The sequence below is a fragment of the Equus caballus genome, chromosome 20, assembly GCF_041296265.1.
Source record: "Equus caballus isolate H_3958 breed thoroughbred chromosome 20, TB-T2T, whole genome shotgun sequence".
Lineage (NCBI taxonomy): Eukaryota > Metazoa > Chordata > Mammalia > Perissodactyla > Equidae > Equus > Equus caballus.
Genome location: NC_091703.1, coordinates 45,494,843 through 45,515,431, shown reverse-complemented (window position 1 = coordinate 45,515,431; position 20,589 = coordinate 45,494,843). Strand labels below are relative to the sequence as shown.

The 20,589-nt window shown below is 55.0% G+C and overlaps 2 protein-coding genes across 5 annotated transcripts; both read left to right on the top strand.

Moving 5' to 3' along the window:
* Positions 1 to 67: 67 nt before the first annotated feature.
* Positions 68 to 3,640, top strand: MRPL2 (mitochondrial ribosomal protein L2). The gene is made up of 7 exons (XM_001501715.5): positions 68 to 230; positions 1,356 to 1,524; positions 2,119 to 2,260; positions 2,370 to 2,485; positions 2,562 to 2,672; positions 2,963 to 3,036; positions 3,391 to 3,640. Exons 1-7 carry the CDS (start codon positions 135 to 137, stop codon positions 3,601 to 3,603), a joined length of 921 nt encoding a protein of 306 aa, XP_001501765.1. The 5' UTR covers positions 68 to 134; the 3' UTR covers positions 3,604 to 3,640.
* CUL7 (cullin 7) lies at positions 2,609 to 20,538 on the top strand. 4 transcript variants are annotated; one of them, XM_023624948.2, is made up of 27 exons: positions 2,609 to 2,672; positions 2,963 to 3,036; positions 5,212 to 5,799; positions 6,481 to 6,632; positions 6,782 to 7,282; positions 7,811 to 7,949; positions 8,050 to 8,246; positions 8,542 to 8,770; positions 9,311 to 9,548; positions 9,635 to 9,740; positions 10,742 to 10,969; positions 11,245 to 11,335; positions 11,438 to 11,609; positions 11,773 to 11,878; positions 12,168 to 12,263; positions 12,451 to 12,626; positions 12,969 to 13,102; positions 13,376 to 13,558; positions 13,825 to 13,931; positions 14,022 to 14,204; positions 15,265 to 15,425; positions 15,596 to 15,812; positions 15,919 to 16,198; positions 16,937 to 17,082; positions 17,226 to 17,352; positions 17,441 to 17,646; positions 17,887 to 20,538. In XM_023624948.2, the coding sequence occupies exons 3-27, from the start codon at positions 5,220 to 5,222 to the stop codon at positions 18,208 to 18,210; spliced, it is 5,079 nt and encodes a 1,692-aa protein (XP_023480716.1). In that variant the 5' UTR covers positions 2,609 to 2,672; positions 2,963 to 3,036; positions 5,212 to 5,219; the 3' UTR covers positions 18,211 to 20,538. The 4 variants fall into 4 exon arrangements, with proteins under 4 accessions (XP_023480716.1, XP_070100675.1, XP_001497411.2 ...); XM_070244574.1 differs by lacking the exon at positions 14,022 to 14,204; XM_001497361.6 differs by lacking the exons at positions 2,609 to 2,672; positions 2,963 to 3,036 and adding an exon at positions 3,913 to 4,358.
* Positions 20,539 to 20,589: the final 51 nt, after the last annotated feature.

Genomic DNA, 20,589 nt, shown 5'->3' with positions numbered 1-20,589 from the left:
GGTTCTCTGCCTGCCTCTTTTTACGTCACGATGGAGCGACGCCACCGGGACCGGTTAGCGTCATCCAGGAGCGCCAGGCAGTCTGGCTAAAGGTAACGGTGGCGTGCTGAACTCAGCGGAGCTTGGCCACCGTCATGGCCCTGCGGGTACTGACCCGCGCTCTGGGCTCTCTGAGCCTGACGCCCCCGGCTGCTGCCGCCTCCGGCCCAAGCCTGCTCCAGGCCGCCCAGGTAATCCTCCTGGAGATCAGGCTGTTTCTGTTCGGGGTGCCGGAGAAGGGGCACCGGGGATGGGAGGCGCGGGACGCGAACCTGGTCAGAATCATGCCGGCCCGTGACTTTGGATAAGTCACTCTCAGTCTCAGCTTTCTCCTCTGTAAATGTTGCTATCTCACAGGGCCGCTGGATTCCTCAGCCGAGCTATTGGAGGCGAAAGTGCTTTACAAATCACCAGTCGTACAGGTTTCAATAATAACTGATATTTATTGAGTGCCTATTATAGGCGAAGCATAAATAATAGACGTTTTAAATAAATGAACTCCTTGCAACGATTCTACGAGGTAGTTATTATTCCCATTTTGCATATGAGGAAACTGATAAGCAGGCCAAGGTCATGTATCAACTATCCGAGCTAGGTAGTCTGGCTTTAAAGCCTGGGCTCGTAACCATTATGATAAGCATTAAGGATGAGTTATTGCTGAGATTAGAGAATGCAGGGCTAGATACCAAGAATAGAAGCCTAAAGTGAAGGCATTACAAGGTCCCCAGTGGGTGATTAGTGAGTCACAGAAAAGAGAAGTTGTAAATTTTGCCCCTCTAGACCTTTCAGGCTGATGGTAGTTTGGCAGGTGCATACTTAAAATTCAAAACCAAAGCAGCCTACTCTGAAATGCTGGGAATGCAGCAGGGAACAAGACAGATATGATCCCACCCCTCCATTCAAATCTGAAAAACTCTCAGAAACATAATGCAGATGGCCAAAAAGGTATTGGTGCTAATGGTGGTACATGGATCTGTGGAAGTTACCACCTCAGGAGAAGGGAGTTGTTTAGGGAAGGAGAAGTTTCCTGGAGAGAGTTTTGAGCCAAATTTGGAAGGAAATGCACCAAGGGGAGAACATTCCATTGAAGAAATGCTTCAGAGATGAGAGGATCAAATGAGGAGAGGTAATCAACACACACACCTGGATAAATGTTCTGCATTGGTATCTGTGCAAGCTGTGAAGAGTGGAGTTTTGGGACAGCTAAAGGAGGAAGTGGGCTACAAGCTAAACTTGGTCTGTGCCCTCTCCCTTGGTTCTCTGATGCTTTTCCTCCAATTAGCTTTAAAGTGAAAGAGGTTTTTGTTTATCTCTAGGTGACAAACAATGCTCTCCTCCAGCTGCCCTCTGCCTCGATGTTGCTTCCCTGCCGCCCAGTCCTTACCTCTGTGGCCCTTAGTGCCAATTTTGTTTCCTGGAAGAGTCATACCAAGTACACCATTACACCAATGAAGATGAGAAAGTCTGGGGGCCGAGACCACACAGGTGGGAGCAAGGGCAAGAGGATTTAAGCAGTAAACAGGGGAACCATGGTAGGACCCTAGGTCTATATATTGATACAGGCAGAGGAATGTAATTAAAAAGCACTTAGGAGACTTGCATATAGTATATGTGTAAGAGCGAGAGTAGAATTCAAAGCAACAGACAAGTAGTCTGTACTCCTAAAGACAATCTAAGTACTTGAAGAAAACGACATGCACAGGAAGTTCCACAACATTTTTCTTCACACCCTTCAAAAATTTGTAAAAGTTAAAACTGAGCACTGTTTACATGCTCAGTAATCCTTACTGAATCCTTATTCAAATCCTCGGTAACCTTACTGAAATCAGTAATTTGTAGAGATTTTATCTGGAAGTTTTATCCAATTTCAATATCATACAATTATGTTTTTACCCAGCTCCTTGTAGATGTTTCTCCACCCTCTTTGACCCCATTGTGTTGTGCAAGTTTTTATAATTTTCTTCTTGTGTCATAATGTTGGGAAGCAGTGCTCTCTGCCCAGGACAGGCCTGTTCCCAATGCTGGGAGCTGATTTGTCTGACCTGGGTCATGTCGCCCGCCCCACTGTCCTGACCACAGGCCGAATCAAGGTGCATGGTATTGGCGGGGGCCACAAGCAGCGTTATCGCATGATTGACTTTCTACGCTTCCGGCCTGAGCAGGAAACCAAGTCAGGACCCTTTGAGGAGAAGGTCATCACTGTCCGCTATGATCCCTGTAGGCAAGTTTGGGACGTGCAGTGATAATGGCATGCCTGAATGACTGCTCTGTGGCTTTTCAAATGTGGGGCTGCCTAGACGGTCTGCTCACCTGAACCTCGTCCTGAACAGGTCAGCAGACATAGCTCTGGTTGCTGGGGGTAGCCGGAAACGCTGGATCATTGCCACAGAAAACATGCAGGCTGGAGATATAATCCTGAACTCTGACCACATAGGCCGAATGGCAGGTGAGAGATGGCTTCCAAGTGTGTGTGGGCTGGGAGGCTGCAAGGGTTCTGGTGTTGATGAAATTCCATCTTTTAGTGGCTGCTCGGGAAGGAGATGCACATCCTCTCGGGGCCTTGCCAGTAGGGACCCTCATCAACAATGTGGAGAGTGAGCCAGGCCGGGGAGCTCAGTATATCCGAGCTGCAGGTATGAGGAAAGGAGCTACTTGGGGTCTTAAAATTTGGAAGGCCAAAGAGTACCTGAGGTCAAAAGTCTCTGAATGCCTGGGCCCACCTCTGGTCCACTGGCAGAGAGAAAGAAGGAAAATGAGGGTGAAGAGGTGCTTGTGTTTTGACCTAAAACATTGCATGCATCCTGCTTCAGTATATCTGCTCCCAAAGGGCAAAGCGAGGGCAGTGTGGGGTACGGCCCCCTGTAAATCTGTTCCCCACCTCCTCCTTTGTGGAGGGTGGCAAAGCTGCTTCTCCCTTCCCCAGGGACATGTGGTGTGCTTCTGCGGAAGGTGAATGGGACAGCCATCATCCAGCTGCCCTCTAAGAGGCAGATGCAGGTATGTGTGCGGCTACAGGTGGAATGGATCAGCAAAAAAGGGATTTTTGGCACGTACCTTTCCTGTCCAAGATAGCTCCCAGGTGTTTTATGTTAGGCACTGCCTCCAGTTGGGTCTGTCCTTTTCTGCCACGTGACTAGGCACGCCTTGTCAGGCTGATACCATGATGGAACAGGAAACAGTGTCTGGTTTTTAGCGACAGTAGGACCTGCACTCAGGTTCAATTATGTTGTGCTTTTCCCCTGCTCTCTCCCTTCTCTCACTGAGTGTAGGAAGCCTCCTAAGAGTCCGTGCCCTCAACAGTATCAGGCTCTTTCCCCCCATGGTGTATTCTCCATCTGCTTTCTCTGTCAGGTGCTGGAAACATGCATAGCAACAGTAGGTCGAGTATCCAACGTTGATCATAACAAACGGGTCATCGGCAAGGCTGGGCGGAACCGCTGGCTGGGCAAAAGGCCTAACAGCGGGCTATGGCACCGCAAGGGGGGCTGGGCTGGCCGAAAGATTCGGCCGTTGCCGCCTATGAAGAGTTATGTGAAGCTCCCCTCAGCTGCTGCCCAAAGCTGATATCCCCGAATTCTAATAAAATGGCCCTCCATTTTTATCTGTTACTGGTTTTTTGGGCGGGAGGATGGTACATACTGGACCGGGAAAAAACCAGGAGCAAACAACTGCGGGGGGAGGAGAAAGGAAAGGATAATATGGGCAAAGACTGAAGCTGCTCCCCTTTCTTTTCGAGCCCCTCCCCCATCCCCTTGTCTCACTTCTTCACGTGTAATGGAGGAGGGGGAATAAATGACCTCCAAGGACTTTACCAGTTCTGACTTTGGGAAAGGGTAAAGGCACTTCCGGTGGCAGGAGGGAGGACCAGAAGGAAGAGGAAAGGGCGGCGCAAAGAGGAGGTGCCGCGCGTCGCCGAGGTGGCACGGGCGGCACCGCCCCAGCGCTCTCCCAGGGCCCCTAGCTTTCCGCTGGGTCCGGCGGAAATGAGCCGCGGCTCCGGGCGGGCGCCGGAGCCCCCAAAGCTGGGGGGGCGGTGCCGCTGGGGGGATCAGGCTCCGCCCCGCCCCGCCCCAGCAGCCGTAGACCTGCGCGCGGGCGATGACAGCGCCCGGCCCCAGGGCGCTTCGTCCTTGCGCGCCACGCCCCCTGCCCGCCTGCCAGTCCTCGGGAGGCACGCCCCCTCCCACCTCTCCGCCTCGACCCCCTCGGGGGGCGCAGGCGGGGCCCAAATCTCTGCCGGCGTCGCCGCCATCGTCTGCGTCGCGTCCCTAGCTCTGCGAAGGACAGGCCTCGCGCCAGGACCCCCATCGGCTTCTGAGGTGGCCAGAGCCCCGTCGCGGCCCCCTGCCCCTACCCTGCGTTTTCCTCAGCCCACTCGGCCACGGAGCCTCGCGCTCACCCGACCTCGCGGCCCCCCTTCCACCGGGCCTCGGGTTTCTCGTTTATCCGGCCTCGCTCCCTCCCCCGCACCTTGCCGCGCGCTCCTGGCTTCTCGGGCCTTCGACTCCGGCCATCAAGCTTCGCGCCCCTCGCCCATCGGGTCTCCTGTGACCCTTGTCCCGGGTCTCGCGTCACCCTCCAAGCCTTACTGCTCCAGTGCCTCCAGTCATCAGCTCCTGCAGCCCACCGGCCCCTCCTCCCAGCCCGTCGCGCCTTGCGCCCTCACCCCACCACCAATTCCATGGATCTGTTGTCTCTGCGACTCACACTCCTGTGCTTGTACCTTTAGAGCTAGGCCCCCCTCCCGTACACACTCGGGGTCTGTCTTCCCAACGCCCCGCAAACACACCCCCCTCTGGGCTTTGCATATTGCCTTCCCAGGGCTGCTGCTGCCGCTTGTCGCAGGGCCTTGGGACTCACTTGTAACTCCAAGGCTGCCCTGCCCCCACGGTCCCCTTCCCACTGCTCCAAACCAACCCCCTCCAGGCTGCAGGGCCTTGGACCCTCCTTTTAGCCCCCGATTTTTGTGTTCTCTCAGAACAAACACCCCAGTGTTCCTCTGCTTGGGCCTGACCCCACCCAGCCTGTAGCAGGCAACTCCTGGGCCCTGCTTTACCCCACCCAGCCCCACAGCTGTTCCCACATTTGTTTCCCCAACTCCTGGATGTCCTTGCTTTTCTGACCTCCCCTCTCACTCTAGCTTGCCTGTTCTCTTTTCCTTGTGTGTACCAGGTGCCACGATGGTGGGGGAGCTCCGCTACAGGGAATTCAGAGTGCCCCTGGGGCCCGGCTTGCACGCCTACCCTGATGAGCTGATCCGCCAGCGGGTGGGCCACGATGGGCATCCTGAGTACCAGATCCGCTGGCTCATCCTCAGGCGTGGGGATGATGGGGAAGGGGGCTCTGGCCAAGTGGATTGCAAGGCTGAGCACATCCTGCTATGGATGTCCAACGACGAGATCTATGCCAACTGCCACAAGATGCTGGGCGAGGATGGCCAGGTCATCGGGCCCTCCCAGGAGACTGGAGGGGAGGCTGGGGCCCTGGACAAGTCTGTGCTGGGGGAGATGGAAACCGACGTGAAGTCTCTGATTCAGAGGGCGCTTCGGCAGCTGGAGGAGTGTGTGGGCAGCATCCCCCCTGCTCCTCTGCTTCACACTGTCCATGTGCTCAGCGCTTACGCCAGCATCGAGCCCCTCACTGGGGTGTTCAAAGACCCAAGGGTCCTTGACTTGCTCATGCACATGTTGAGCAGTCCCGATTATCAGATTCGCTGGAGCGCGGGCCGGATGATACAAGCCCTGGCATCCCATGATGCTGGTGAGGAGTAGCGTGGGGAGGAAAAGGGAGCAGGAGAAGGGCTGGGCTGGCTTAGGGCCTGCCAAGACACAGTGGCAGGAACCTCTGACTTCATCAGTATGTAAATGATTCTGTTGCCCTTCTCTTAGAGTTGGAAAAACGGAGATGGGAAGGTGGGTGCAGGCAACTCTACAGAAAGAGGAAGGACTGAGTTCTCAAGAACTTCATATTAGTTGGCTTTCTTTGCAAAGGAAGAGTTTAGCATTTACACTATTAGACTGTTGTAGGAGATAGATACATAGGTAGATATGAAAAAGATAGTCACTTTTGGCTTTTTTTTTTTTTAACGATTTTATTTTTTCCTTTTTTCTCCCCAAAGTCCCCCGGTACATAGTTGTGTATTTTTAGTTGTGGCTCCTTCTAGTTGTGGCATGTGGGACGCTGCCTCAGCATGGTTTGATGAGCAGTGCCATGTCCGCGCCTAGGATTCGAACCGACGAAACACTGGGCCGCCTGCAGCGGAGTGCGCGAACTTAACCACTCGGCCTCAGGGCCAGCCCCTCACTTTTGGCTTTTGAAGCAAATCGTGTCATTCCTAGTGTGTTGAGGCAGAGGATTGGACTGAGAGAATAGAGGATCTAGGAGAGATGCCTGGGAAGGGAGAGGGTAGGGAGCAGTTACTGATTGGGGTGTGGGTTACAGGCACCCGGACCCAGATTCTTCTGTCACTGAGCCAACAAGAGGCCATTGAGAAGCACCTGGATTTTGACAGCCGCTGTGCTCTGCTGGCTCTGTTTGCACAGGCCACACTCTCTGAACACCCCATGTCTTTCGAGGGCATTCAACTGCCACAGGTATTCTGTGGGGGCATTGTGGGAGAGCTATGAACAAGATCTAGAGACCAGGCCTTTGCACCTGTCCATAGAGGACGGTGTAGAGAGGGGCTGAAGGTGGGACAAGGTGGACATAGTCCACATAGGCAGACAAAGGTTGTGTCCTACAGGTCCCGGGAAGGCTGCTCTTTTCCTTGGTGAAGCACTATTTGCATGTCACCTTCCTCCTCGATAAGCTGAATGACAGTGCTGCAGAACCAGGAATGCAGAACAACTCTGCCCCCGAGGAGTTGAGTGGGGAGAGGGGTCGGCTGGAGCTGGAGTTCAGCATGGCCATGGGCACCCTGATCTCAGAGCTGGTGCAGGCCATGCGCTGGGACTGGGCCTCAAGCAGACAGGGGCCCTTGGCACGGTCCTCCTGTTCCATCTTCCAGCCCCAGCTGACAGATGCCGGCCCAGGGCTGCCGCCTGCCCAGGCCCAGCCCTCCCTCAGGAGGTCAAGGCGGTTTCGCCCTCGCTCTGAGTTTGCAAGTGGCAATACCTATGCCTTGTATGTGCGGGATACGCTGCAGCCAGGGATGCGAGTGCGGATGCTGGATGATTACGAGGAGATCAGTGCTGGGGACGAGGGCGAGTTCCGTCAGAGCAACAGTGGCGTGCCCCCTGTGCAGGTGAGCGAGTGCATGGTGGTGGGACGCTGCTGGGGCTCTCTCTTGGGTAGGGCATAACTGGGGCTTCATGCAGTGGGCTCTGGCAGGCCACCCAGGGAGAAAACCCTCAGTAGGATTGGGATGGTAAAAGGGGGGTCAGCAATTGAGAGGGGGGCCATTTGGAGGGCTGAGAAAACCTCAGTCTAGGAGGCTGTGAGGTCAGGAACACTCTCCTAGGAAGAAGCTTATATAGCAAGACTTTCCCAAAGGTCAGAGGAGACAGGGTGGTTGAGGCCAGGAGGAAGTGTAAGGGCTTACGCCATCAAGGATAGGGTGAGAGGAGAGGCAGAGCCCCACCCCTAGTAGTGGAAGGAGTCCTTTGTGTGTATTTTGTGTCCTCCATATGCCAGTGTTTTGCTATTTGGAGGTTTTTGCAAACCTGGCTGGGTAGTCACCCTGAGGGCTATATGTGCTCATCACTGGGCCACAGCCAGTCATTAAGTGAGCCCTTTCTTCCCCTTCCCTCTCTCTCTTTCCCGTATCCTCCAGGTGTTGTGGGAGTCGACGGGCCGTACCTATTGGGTACACTGGCACATGCTGGAGATTCTGGGCTTTGAGGAAGACATTGAGAATGTGGTCAAGGCTGATGAGTACAAGGGGGCGGTGGTCACTGGAGCCCTGGGTGCAGGTAAGCCTAGAGAGGAGGCAGGGGTCAGCTTTGAGCACAGGAGCAGTGCTCTGGCAGGGTAGGCAGTGACATCCCTGTGCCCTATGACCCATTTCCATAGCCCTGCCATCCTGGCGGTGGAAGCCCATGACAGAGCTCTATGCTGTGCCCTGCGTGCTGCCTGAGGATGAGGACACTGAGGAGAGTGAACACCTGACCCAGGCCGAGTGGTGGGAGCTCCTCTTCTTCATCAAGAAGCTGGATGGACCTGACCATCAGGAGGTTCTCCAGATCCTCCAGGAGAACCTGGATGGGGAGGTAGAGCCTGCCTGGAGATGTACACAATTTGGAGGGCTCCACTGCAAGGGCTGGAATGTCATAGAACATTCGGAAGGCTCAGGATGGGAAGCGGAGTTCAATAGTGTAAGGGGCTGCAGGGGAGGGGTCTAGAATGTTCAGAGGTGTTGGTGAGCTGTTTGGGAGGAGCCAGCTGCCAGCCATGAGAGGTTCAGGATGGAGAAGGCATGTGCAGAGATCCCCACCTCTGCCAAGTGCCCCTGGAGCCTCTGTGCTGGCAGGCCTGCCTGCAGTGAGAGCTTCTCCTTGATGACAGATTCTGGATGATGAGGTCCTGGCTGAGCTGGCCGTGCCCATGGAGTTGGCCCAAGACTTGCTGCTGGCTCTGCCACAGCGACTTGATGACAGCGCTCTCAGGGACCTGTTCAACTGCCGAGTCTACAGGAAATATGGGCCCGAGGCCCTGGCAGGGCAGCCAGCTTACGCATCCCTGCTGGAAGCCCAGGCCCAGCCTCAGGAATCAGCAGATGCAGCCAGAGTGGAAGGTGGGGTGCCAAACAGACTCAGCAGCTCTGCAGACTGGCTTCTAGGAGGGCATTAGCCCAGGAGAGATGTTTGTGCTGATTTTTGTGCAGTGCTGTCTGGAAGAGATAGCACCTTAGGAAGAATCTAAAACTTAGAGATAAGCAATGAATGGAGCAGACATTGTACTCCCTCCAAAGAGTGAAGGCGGATGTACAGTTAGAAAATCGCAAGAGATCTGAAGCCTTGAAAAGCTCCCACATTTAACTTTTTCTTTTGTAGAGAAAAACAAATTATTGCATGCTTTTAGATATAGGGAAATGCTCTGCTGTTTGCAGACAGGAAGTTCCTTTGCTATTTAAGAATACAAAGTTTGTTGTGAAGCTCCTTATTAGTACATTAAGAGATGTTTTGAGATCCCCAAACCTAACTTTTAGAGGGACAAAAAAAATCAAAGACATTTTTAGAAGAAATTAGGAAACAAGATGGAGAGTTAAGAGTCTGTCCTCTGATCCTTTGCGTGACTAATGATGCCCAACTCTTGTGACTTTCCCTGCCTGTAGCAAAAGAACCCCCGACTCAGTGCCCCAACACTCCCCTGCGGCGTCTGGCAGAGGGTTATGGTCAGCCTGGGAAAATCTTCCTGGATCTGGAGCAAGCCCTCAGCTCAGAGGGGGCCCGGGACAGTGAAGTCAAGCCATTGCTGCTGCAGCTGCAGAGACAGCCCCAGCCGTTCCTCGTGCTCATGCGGAGCCTTGATACTCCAGCGGCCAACAAGTCCCTGCACCTGACCGTTCTGAGGTGAGGGGGTGCTGAGAGACAGGGTTGGGCAAAGGGGTCTCTGAGGCTGGCTGCACATCTCTCCCCTCCCGTGCTCTGCTCCCCAGAATCCTCACGCAACTGGTGGACTTTCCCGAGGCGCTGCTGCTCCCCTGGCACGAGGCCATGGATGCCTGCATGGCCTGCCTGCGGTCCCCAGACACTGACCGAGAGGTACCCTGCCCTGCTCAGGGGAGATGCTGAGAGGGAGAGGACACGAGGCAGCCTGTGCCGAGGCAGACCCCAGGCGAGGCTCTGGAGGGCACAGTGGAGCCTTTGTGCACTTGGTTTGGGTTTTGTTTTTAAAACTGAATTTTATTTTTTTGAATAGGTATTACATTCACACTGTTCACAAATCAAAATGATCTAACGAGGTATACACTGAGAATCCTCACTCCCACCTGAATCCCTGTTCTCCCAGTGCCCCCACACGCCCCTTTGTTGGTAACCACTTGTATTCATTTTTGTATCCTTGCTGTGTTTCTAAACAAACCCAAATGCATGATCTTATTTGCCCTCTCCTTTCTTACACAAAAGGTTATGTCTATATTATGTTAAGATCCTCAGTGACTCCTGTTTGGCTGGGCCTGTGGGGAAAGGGGGATGAAGGAGGCAGAGGGGATCATCACATCCCAGAGACCCCTGCCACTGAGAGGTCCTGGGCATGGAAAGCTTTGGGAAGGGGTCAGAGAACTAGGGTCATAGTGGCAGTGGGGGTCTGCAGTACACACCTTTGGCTGTTACTCAGATTTTGGTTTCTGCGGTGGACTCACTGAGTGCCCACACACATATCTGGTCGCTCTCGGTCCCCTCCCTGCTATCAGGTATCTGTGCTTGGGGCCTGAGCATCTCAAGATGCAGCCCCACAGCTGGTTCTTAGGACAGCTAGGCCTGAAAAGAAACAACCTGGGATGCTCTCTGCAGCTGCTGCCAACATAATCAGTAGTCGAGAACCCCAGGGTGGCAGGGCATGTCCCTTTCAGTTTGTCTTTAGTTCTCTGACTCCACCCAGCCTTCGTGTCTCTTCCATCCCTGTCTTTTTACTTCCTCACTCTGTCTTGTTCACTGCTGTGACCCCAGCATCCAGCACACAGTGGGTGTATAATAAATACTACTGCAATACCCTGTGGCCCATGCCTTGTCCCCTTTATTCACATCCCCCTGTCCCGTCCCAGGTGCTTCAGGAACTGATCTTCTTCCTGCACCACCTGGCCTCGGTGAGCAGGGACTATGCTGTGGTGCTTAATCAGCTGGGAGCCCGAGATGCCATCTCCAAGGCCCTGGAAAAGCACCTGGGAAAGCTGGAGCTGGCTCAGGAGCTGCGGGACATGGTCTTCAAGTGTGAGAAGCATGCCCACCTCTACCGGAAACTCACCACCAACATCCTGGGAGGCTGTATCCAGGTCAGGAGGAAGGGCGGGGGAAGCTTGTGGGTTCACAGCTGGGTAAGAATATGAAACTGGAGCAGCAGCCGGGGCAGGGGGTGTGTTCCTGAAGTTGGGAAAGGCAGGTGAGTCCAGTGGCCCCGGGGCGTCTGTTCTCCGCCCCTCTTCCCCATTTGGTCCTGCTGTGCCAGTGTCATGAAGAAAGTCCCATTGCTGCTGGGTCTTTTCTCCGTACTTGTTTCCATGTTCCTCCTCTCTCCCCGCACCCCTACTCTCTGATGTCCCGGCTGAAGATGGTGCTGGGCCAGATTGAAGACCACAGACGAACCCACCGACCCATCAACATCCCCTTCTTTGACGTGTTCCTCAGGCATCTCTGCCAGGGTTCGTGCCTGTCCCCACACTACGCCACATCCCCACACCTACGTCTGTTTTCCCTCTACACCTACCAGGCTGTGACCACCACCCCCTCCCGCTTGCCCCCAGGCTCCAGTGTGGAAGTGAAGGAGGAGAAGTGCTGGGAGAAGGTGGAGGTGTCCTCCAACCCGCACCGGGCCAGCAAGCTGACGGACCGCAACCCCAAGACCTACTGGGAGTCCAATGGCAGCGCCGGCTCCCACTACATCACCTTGCACATGCACCAGGGTGTCCTCATCAGGTATCACATTCCACGCATATGCTTAGCTATAGACCTGCACTTTCTCGTGACTTCCCTGTGTTTGGGAAGCACCACCCCCTGAAAGTGACCAGAGTCCTCTCTGTTCTGTCTGCAAAGACATGACTGGTTCCGGTTCTGATTGCTTCCCCTTCTCCACTCCCAGGCAGCTCACTCTGCTGGTGGCTGGCGAAGACTCGAGCTACATGCCAGCCAGAGTGGTAGTGTTTGGGGGTGACAGCACCAGCTCTCTTAACACAGAACTCAACTCGGTAGGGACCCCCGTGCCATTAGACCACCCCTCACAGGATCTGCTCTCCTGCCCAGACTCCTAACCTCCTATATTCCTCCCTGTCTTGAGCCTCATAGAAAGTTGAGTCGTTTATCCCTGTTCCTGTGTGATGGCATCAGGCCCTGAGCAGTGAGGGTGGCATTAGGACCCTGTCCATCCCAGGGCTGAGGGAGGGGAGGGACATAGTGAGGGGACCGGAAAAGACTTGTGTGCTCTCAGCATTCCCATCCACATGTGTGGAGGTGACAGTCCTCTCTGCCCACCATCAGGTCAATGTGATGCCCTCTGCCAGCCGGCTGATCCTCCTGGAGAACCTGAACCGCTTCTGGCCCATCATCCAGATCCGCATAAAGCGCTGCCAGCAGGTATGGCAGGAGGGTGAGGTGTGGCCCCAGGCTTGGGGCTCTGGACCCTGTACTGTTGCAGATCTTGGGCCAGAGCTCCCGCCAGGGTTGCGAGCAGCTCCAGGAGTGAGGCCTGAGGGTGTGGCTGACACTAGCCCGTCCTGAGGAGGATGTGGGGCAGGTGAAAACAAGCCTTTGGGCGTTGCAGGGTGGCATCGACACGCGCATTCGGGGATTGGAGGTCTTGGGCCCCAAGCCCACGTTCTGGCCAGTGTTCCAGGAGCAGCTGTGTCGTCACACACGCCTCTTCTACATGGTTCGGGCACAGGCCTGGAGCCAGGACATAGCAGAGGACCGCAGGAGCCTCCTGCACCTGAGTTCTAGGTGTGTGTGAGCATGTGAGTGTGCCTGTGTGTGTGTGAAAGGTAAGAGTATTACAGATGGCTGCCGGGCGGGGTTCTGTGGAGGGCATAAGATGGAAGGTCAGCATGCTTGGGGTGGGGGCTGGAGTGTTTTGCAGTTGGGGAAGGGAAGAAAAGCTAAAGAAAACAGATCTCCGTGATGGGCTGGGAATGGGATGTGCAGTTAACCTAGGGGAGTTGTGAAGTTCCCAGCAGGGATTTGGTCTGGTTGCTAGGGGTTAGCTGGCAGTCTCAGGCTGGGTGGACACTGGGGTAACTTAAGCCTCAAGTTCCTGACACCTTCCTTCCCTATTCTCATCCCCAGACTCCATGGGGCTCTGCGCCATGAGCAGAATTTTGCTGATGGCTTCCTCCCTGACAACGAGGCCGCCCAAGCTCTGGGCAAGACCTGCTGGGAAGCCCTGGTCAGCCCACTGGTGCAGAACATCACCTCCCCTGGTAACCAGCCTGACCCTGGCCCCCTTTACCATCTTATTGCTTGGCCCCACTTAGCAGCCCTTCTTGCTCTGCCCTGAGGGTTGCGCTCTTGGCCCTTCAGTACTGCATTCCTTTGGTGCCCCGGTGCTTTCCCATGTCTCCCTGATACCACAAGGTCAGGAGGGGCCTTGCCACTTTCTTCCCCATATCATCCATCCATCTGCTCCTCTCTGCGCTCCTGTGCAGCCCAGCCTCTCCCACCGCCCTGCCTTGCTTGTTTTTCCCAACCTCTAGATGAGGATGGTGTCAGCCCCCTGGGCTGGCTGCTGGACCAGTACTTGGAGTGTCGGGAAGCTGCCCACAACCCCCAGAGCCGCGCTGCAGCTTTCTCCTCGCGGGTGCGCCGCCTCACCCACCTGCTGGTGCATGTGGAGCCCTGTGAGGTGCCCCCTCTGGTGGTGGCCACTCCTCGGCCCCGTGAGTACTGGGGACTCAGGTGGGAGCTCAGTTGGGGCATTTCCCTGTGTTCCCCACTCGCATGCTACAGGCTTCTGTCCCTCCTCATCCTTCCCCGCTGTATGTGCTCAGCCTGTTCATCTTCCAGGTTTGTGTCACCCCCACCCAGGAGCATCATTTTGGGTGGCAGCATGTCAGGAAAGGCCCCAGGGTTCACCCTTGAATGGGGACCCAGGAGCTGAGGGATTGCTCCCTCCTTGCCCCTGCCCCTTCCTCTGTCTCCACAGAGGGCAGAAACAGAAGCCATGACTGGAGCTCCCTGGCTACCCGGGGACTTCCCAGCAGCATCATGAGAAACCTGACCCGCTGCTGGGGAGCCGTGGTGGAGGAGCAGGTGGGCAGGAGCAGGTGCCGGAGAGGGAGGGAAGAACTATAAAGGTGGCATGTTGGCTTGCCTCTTCACACTGCTGCCACCTCCCTCAAGGTGAACAATTTTCTGACCTCACACTGGCGGGATGATGACTTCGTGCCACGCTACTGTGAACACTTTAATAACCTGCAGAAGTCGAGCTCCGAGCTGTTTGGGCCACGGGCAGCCTTCTTGCTGGCCCTGCAGAACGGCTGTGCTGGTGCCTTGCTGAAGCTCTCTTTTCTCAAAGCTGCCCACGTAAGCCTTGCCAGCTCACCTCACCTCCGCAACTCTCCCTTCTCCATCTCCTCAAAATGGCCCACCCTTCCATTCCCATTCACCAAGGAACACGTATTTGTATATAACCATGTTATCAAAAATTCAAAATATGGAAAAAAGAGGGGCTGGCCCCATGGTGTAGAGGTTAAGTTCAGTGCGCTCCACTTCGGTGACCCAGGTTCCTGGGTTTGGATCCTGGGTGTAGACCTACACCACTGGTCAGCCAGGCTGAGGTGGTGTCCCACATACAAAATAGAGGAAGACAGGCACAGATGTTAGCTCAGGGCCAATCTTCCTCACCAAAAGAAAAAATTTAAAAAAAAGTGACCTGCAGCATGCCATCCTAATATATCTTGATAAACTTTCTTCTGTTTGTGTGTGAGATTTCATGTAGTTTGCTCGTAAGTAGCTAAAATGCTTTACCCTGTTTTCTTTTGACCATTACATTAAAAGCCTTGTTCAGTGTTGCTATTTGTCTTCATTTTTTATATTTGCATAAATTCCATCTAATGGATGTACTATAACTTACTCCACCATTAGCATTCATTCCATAAATATTTAATAAGCGCTTAAAATGTGTCAGGCACTGTGATAAGAGCTGGGATAGATGCTGTCCCTCCCCTCAAAGTTTATAGTCTCCTAGGGAAGACACACAGTTTAGCAAATGATAAACTAAAATATGATACTCACCCTGGTAACAAAGAACCATGCAGCAGGTACATGGAGCAGTGGCTCCTTGAGTTGCTTCCGGTTGTGCTCTTATCAGTAACACCACAGTGGGACCATCTTTGTGCACTTAACTTATTTCCTCACTTTAAATTATTGTTATCGGTTTGATTTTTAGACACGCTCAATGTGAAAAAACACTTATTAACTGTTAATATTAATTTGCACAACTGTTAATGATTTCATAGAAGCATTGACCCATTTATGAAGCTGCTGGCCATTCATGTCTACTTCCTCTGACCCTGTTCACTGCTCCCCCTCACCTCCTCCACTTGCTCGTTCATGGTTTTCCTGTGCTCTTCCCACTGTCCAGGTGAGTGAGCAGTTCGCTCGGCACATTGACCAGAGGATCCAGGGCAGCCGGATTGGGGGTGCCCGGGGAATGGAGATGCTGGCGCAACTGCAGCGATGCCTGGAAACTGTCCTGGTTTTCTCTGGCCTGGAGATAGCCACCACCTTTGAGTATTACTACCAGTGAGTGTGGACCTAGGCAGTGGGAGGTGGGAGGAGGCAGGATGACCGGGGCAGAGTCAGCTCACAGGACCTGGGAGTCTGGGGTCCAGGCAGACTGGTGTCCTGGAGCAGGAGGCCGGGCCGTGCCGCCTGCCCAGACTGAGGCTCCGCCCGGGCTGTGTGTGCTGCAGACACTACATGGCGGACCGTCTCCTGGGCGTGGGCTCGAGCTGGCTGGAGGGGGCCGTGCTGGAGCAGATCGGCCTCTGCTTCCCCAACCGCCTCCCCCAGCAGATGTTGCGGAGTCTGAGCACCTCCGAGGAGCTGCAGCGCCAGTTCCACGTCTACCAGCTCCAGCGGCTCGACCAGGAACTCCTGAAGCTGGAGGACACAGAGAAAAAGATGCAGGTGGGTGTCAGGAGGGATTAGCAAATGGGAGGGCAGGAAGGAGAGAGGCCTGGAGCAGACCAGAAGAGGCTTGTCGGCTTTTGGGAACCCTGTGTTCCTTCTTCAGGGGGGCCATGGGGCCAGTGGCAAGGAGTATGAGAGAGAGAACGAAGAGGAAGCTGAGGAAGCTGGGGCAGCGGCAGCAGCAGCAGATAAAGCAGAGGTGGAGGAGGAGGAGGAGAATGAGGACCTCTACTATGAAGGGGCAATGCCAGAAGTGTCTGTGCTAGTCCTGTCACCACGCTGCTGGCCCATTGCCTCCATCTGCCACACGCTGAACCCCAAAATCTGCCTGCCTTCCTACCTGAGGGGCACTTTGAACCGATACTCCAACTTCTACAACAAGAGTGAGGAGCCGGGCAGAGGGAACTGGGGGCTGGGAAGAGGATGGGATACCAGGAAAGAACCTGGGGTTGGGAGTCTTGATGGGGTGGATTTGAGAAGAAAGGGGCAGGAGCTTAGGTTTGGGATTGGAGCAGGGATGGGGGTGCTGTCAGGCACCAGATCCCCAAACTGTTGCCTTTTCTGTCCTTAAAATAAGACCCGGGACTTTGCTTTATGGGCGGTGGGGAGGATGGAGGTAGGAGGCACCTGAGGCTACCAGAAAGGGCTTTCCCTCAGTGGTAGGGGTCTGTCTCCTGGTCAGTCCCTGTAACCTGAGCTCCCCGCTGGGGGCTGATCCTGGGCTGGGCAGCCACCAAGGAGGGGGAAGAGACTCAGACCCTGCCCTCAGGGAGCTCCCAGGCTAATGGGGGAGACATTGTTTCCTCTCTCACAGATATTCCAGTCTGATGAGAGCCCTAGTCCTTCCTCACTTCATGGTTTTGTCACTAAAAAAAGAGGGGAACTCCTGGAAGGACTGATCAGAGCCCACCTGGTGCAGGGCTAGGCACAGGGTGGGCTCCCAGATAGCTGGGGCTTACCTGGGAGGCAGGCACAGAGCAGGCTGAGGTCTGGAAACTCAGACCAGGAACCACAGTGCCCATAAACACTGGGCCGCAGCCCGCAGAGAATAGCAACGGCAAAGCTCCACCAATTGTGTGTCCTCACAGCCATGACTCCCTCCTTCTCCTTGACCTTCTCAGGTCAGAGCTACCCTGTCGTAGAGCGGGGCCCACAGAGGCGACTGCAGTGGACGTGGCTGGGCCGGGCTGAGCTGCAGTTTGGAGACCAGACCCTGCATGTGTCCACCGTGCAGATGTGGCTGCTGCTGTACCTCAACGACCTGAAGGTGGCCCAGCCCCTCTGTGCCTCCCTCTGTCTACCACTTGTCCCTCACCTTTATTCCCTACACCTCGACTCCCTCTCCTTCCCTCCACCCTTTCTGCTCTACCCCTTGAGGAGGCCCTGAGTATTTCCCTCCTCTTCTCTCAGGAGGTCTCTGTGGAAAGTCTGCTGGCTCTCTCAGGGCTTTCTCAAGACATGCTGAATCAGGCAATTGGGCCTCTTACCTCTTTAAGAGGCCCCCTAGACCTTCACGAGCAAAAGGACGTCCCAGGAGGTATGCACTTAGGACAGAGGGGCCTCTGTTCTGAGCCAGGGCCAGGCTCCTCGTGGGCCCCCCACCGAGTGACCAGCACTTATTTCAGGGGTACTCAAGATTCGAGATGCCAGTGAGGAGCCCAGGCCAAGGAGGGGCAATGTGTGGCTCATCCCACCTCAGACATACCTGAAAGCTGAGGATGAAGAGGGCCGGAACCTAGAGAAGAGACGGAACCTTCTGAACTGCCTCATTGTCCGAATCCTCAAGGCCCATGGGGACGAGGGGCTGCACATTGACCAGCTTGTCTGTCTGGTAGGTGGGGTGGACAGTGGGTGAAGGAGCTTTGGGGTGGAGGGCAGTCTGACACAGGAGGAGGTGGGGCCACATCTGAAGCATCTGGTTCACTAGGGAGCCTGTGGGTGTGAGGAGTGAGGTTGGGTACACGTAATGTCCTTGCGGCCTCCTGTCCTGGCAGCTTGTGGTCGGAGTGGCAGCTGGAGGTGGGGTAAGCAGCGTGCCTTGACCAACTGCTTCCCCTCCTCTCCACACCAGGTGCTGGAGGCTTGGCAGAAGGGCCCATGTCCTCCCAGGGGTTTGGTCAGCAGCCTTGGCAGGGGGTCTGCCTGCAGCAGCACCGATGTCCTCTCCTGCATCCTACATCTCCTGGGCAAGGGCACAGTGAGACGCCATGATGACCGGCCCCAGACACTGTCCTATGCAGTCCCTGTGACAGTGATGGAGCCTCACACCGAGTCCCTGAACCCAGGCTCCTCGGGCCCCAATCCACCCCTCACCTTCCACACCCTGCAGATTCGCTCGCGGGGTGTGCCCTATGCCTCCTGCACTGGCACCCAGAGCTTCTCTACCTTCCGGTAGCCCTGGAGCTTGGGCCAGGGCTTTCTACACAAGTAAAATGCAGGAGTTCGATACGTGGCCTATGTGTGTTTGGTGACTGCTAGGGATCTGAGAGCAGAAGGGAGGCTTTCCTGGCTGAGAGGGGAAGACAGCCCTCTGGCTCTGAAGCTGCCTCATGCCACGCCAGGAGTCTCTCTTGTTAGGGAGAGGGTGGCAGCCTGGGGAGAAAGGTACAGAGAGTCGAGTGTGACGTGGCCTCCTCCTCTCGACGTGGGGATCAAGTGGACAGAGATGGATCTCAGCCCCTTCCCCGGGCGGTGTGGGGGGAGGTGTGTGGTCAGAAGTGCTTTCACCTGGCAGGCCGGAGACCCAAGCCCACCTGGCCATGCACCAGACGGCTTGTACCTTGGACAGATTATCAAGCAGGGCTCCATTTTCCTCGTTTGTGGAATGGGACCAGAGTCGCTGTGATACTCTGCCCAGCACCAGGTGTGGGAGCATTTGACACGGTGAAGGTTTTGCCAGTGAGTCCCTCATTTGGCCACCTCTCTCAGAAGTGTGTGCAATACATAGCACCTTCCCTAGGCAAGGCTGGGAGGGTGAGGTGAGCTAAAGGACCCTTGCAGCCACTGTAGGCACCCAGCAGCAGCAGCCTGAATGTATGTTCCATCAGGATGCTTTAGGGTTTGAGTTGAAAACAGACCCAGAAGGAACTGCAGCTCCCATGAGCCCCTTGTTGCCCCTCTCTTCTGGCCATGCAGAGCTACATGCTGTCACCAAAGCTGGACCCCAACTAACTCCATAGGCAGGCTGGTGCTATGTGCTGCTGACTGGCTCCTCTGGCCCCACCCACACTGAGGCGGGGCAGGTCTGGCTAGGGGACTCAAGTGCCAGGGATGGTGCTCTGTCTTGGCAGGGGCCAGCGGGGGAGGGGGGAAGCAGTGACCCAGGCAGGCATGCTGAGTCCATGGTTCTTGCAGTGAGAGGTGACTGGGAGAAAGCTAGAGGAGGAAGGGGTGAGGAAGATTTAGATGGTGAGAGGGCACAGAGGCCAGACAGAAGGAACTGGGTGCCACCAGGACTGAGATTTGGAATAGAATCTGTGAGGGAAAAGAGGCCAGGGCTTGGGAGAGTCAGGATGCTCAGGATGAGGCAAGAAAACGGCAAAGGGGGCCCTGGTGGACACAGAGGGCCCACGCTTGCTTTGCAGTATGGTTCTCACAGCAGAACCATCCTGCTGGTGTGTGCTATTCTGAGGCAGAAGACAGGCTGAAGCAGTACTGGGCTGCAGGGCACACGGGTTGCTGCAGTTTGTCACTTGGGTGCCTCTTCACTTTTGCTCCAGAGATCACAGCCTCACTTACTGGCCAAGGCCATGCCCTTATTCTTGAGGAAGCTCTCGGGCCAGAGCTTTTAGCCCTTCTCTGTGCTCTCGTGCTCTTCATGAGCCCATCCTTCCCACCAGAACCCAGAGAGCCCCTGGGCTCCAGGAGCCAGGCCAGCATAGACTGCATGTAGAGGATAGGATGAGACTCTCCCCCACTGCCACCCCGTGCTGGGGGCAGCTTCTGTGTGGGCTGCGATGTAGGCCATGAGTCTTACAAGCTGCACTTGCTCAACCCCCTATTCATCCCACTCAGTCACCCTGCCCCTCAGCCTCCCCCAGGGTACCTACGTGCTCATCTGCAATAGATGAGTTTCCAATAATTATTAAGGGAACCACACACCAGCTTTAGCCCCAAAACTGTATGTTCCTGCCTGCAGCCCAGCTCCTGTGCTGCCCGCTGTCCTCAGCACACCTTCACCCCACCGCCACACCAGCCTGGTTGAGCTGCCCAAATCTAACCATGCAGAAGAGCAGTCCTGACTTTGTCCTTCTCTCACCAGTGCCAGTAAGGACCTGAGCCTCTTCCTCTGCCCTCGTAACTTTCCATCCCTACAGGGCAGACACTTCCCAGATGACTCATGGGGACAGAAGTTTGCTACCCTGACCCCCTCGTGAGACCATCCTCACAGCCTCAATCCTTATATCCCTACAGCCGGTTTGCACACAGGGAACCATATACTGATTCCATTTACATGAAATGTCCCCAAATGGGCAAACCTAGAGAGAGAAAATAGATTAGTGGTTGCCTATGGCTGGGGGATTGGGAAAAAGTGGGGAGTGACTGCTAAAGGATATAGGGGTTTCTTTTTGGGGTGTCGAAAATGTTATGAAATTGTGGTAATGGATGCACAATTCTGTGAATACACTAAAAACCAATGAATTATACACTTTGAGTAAATTGTATGGTATGTGAATTATTATGTCAATAAAGCTGTTATCAATAAAACCAAAACCAACCCACAGCTGCTGCTGAGCTTTCCAACGTCTCCTCTGGGTCCTTGTTGATGGGGAAA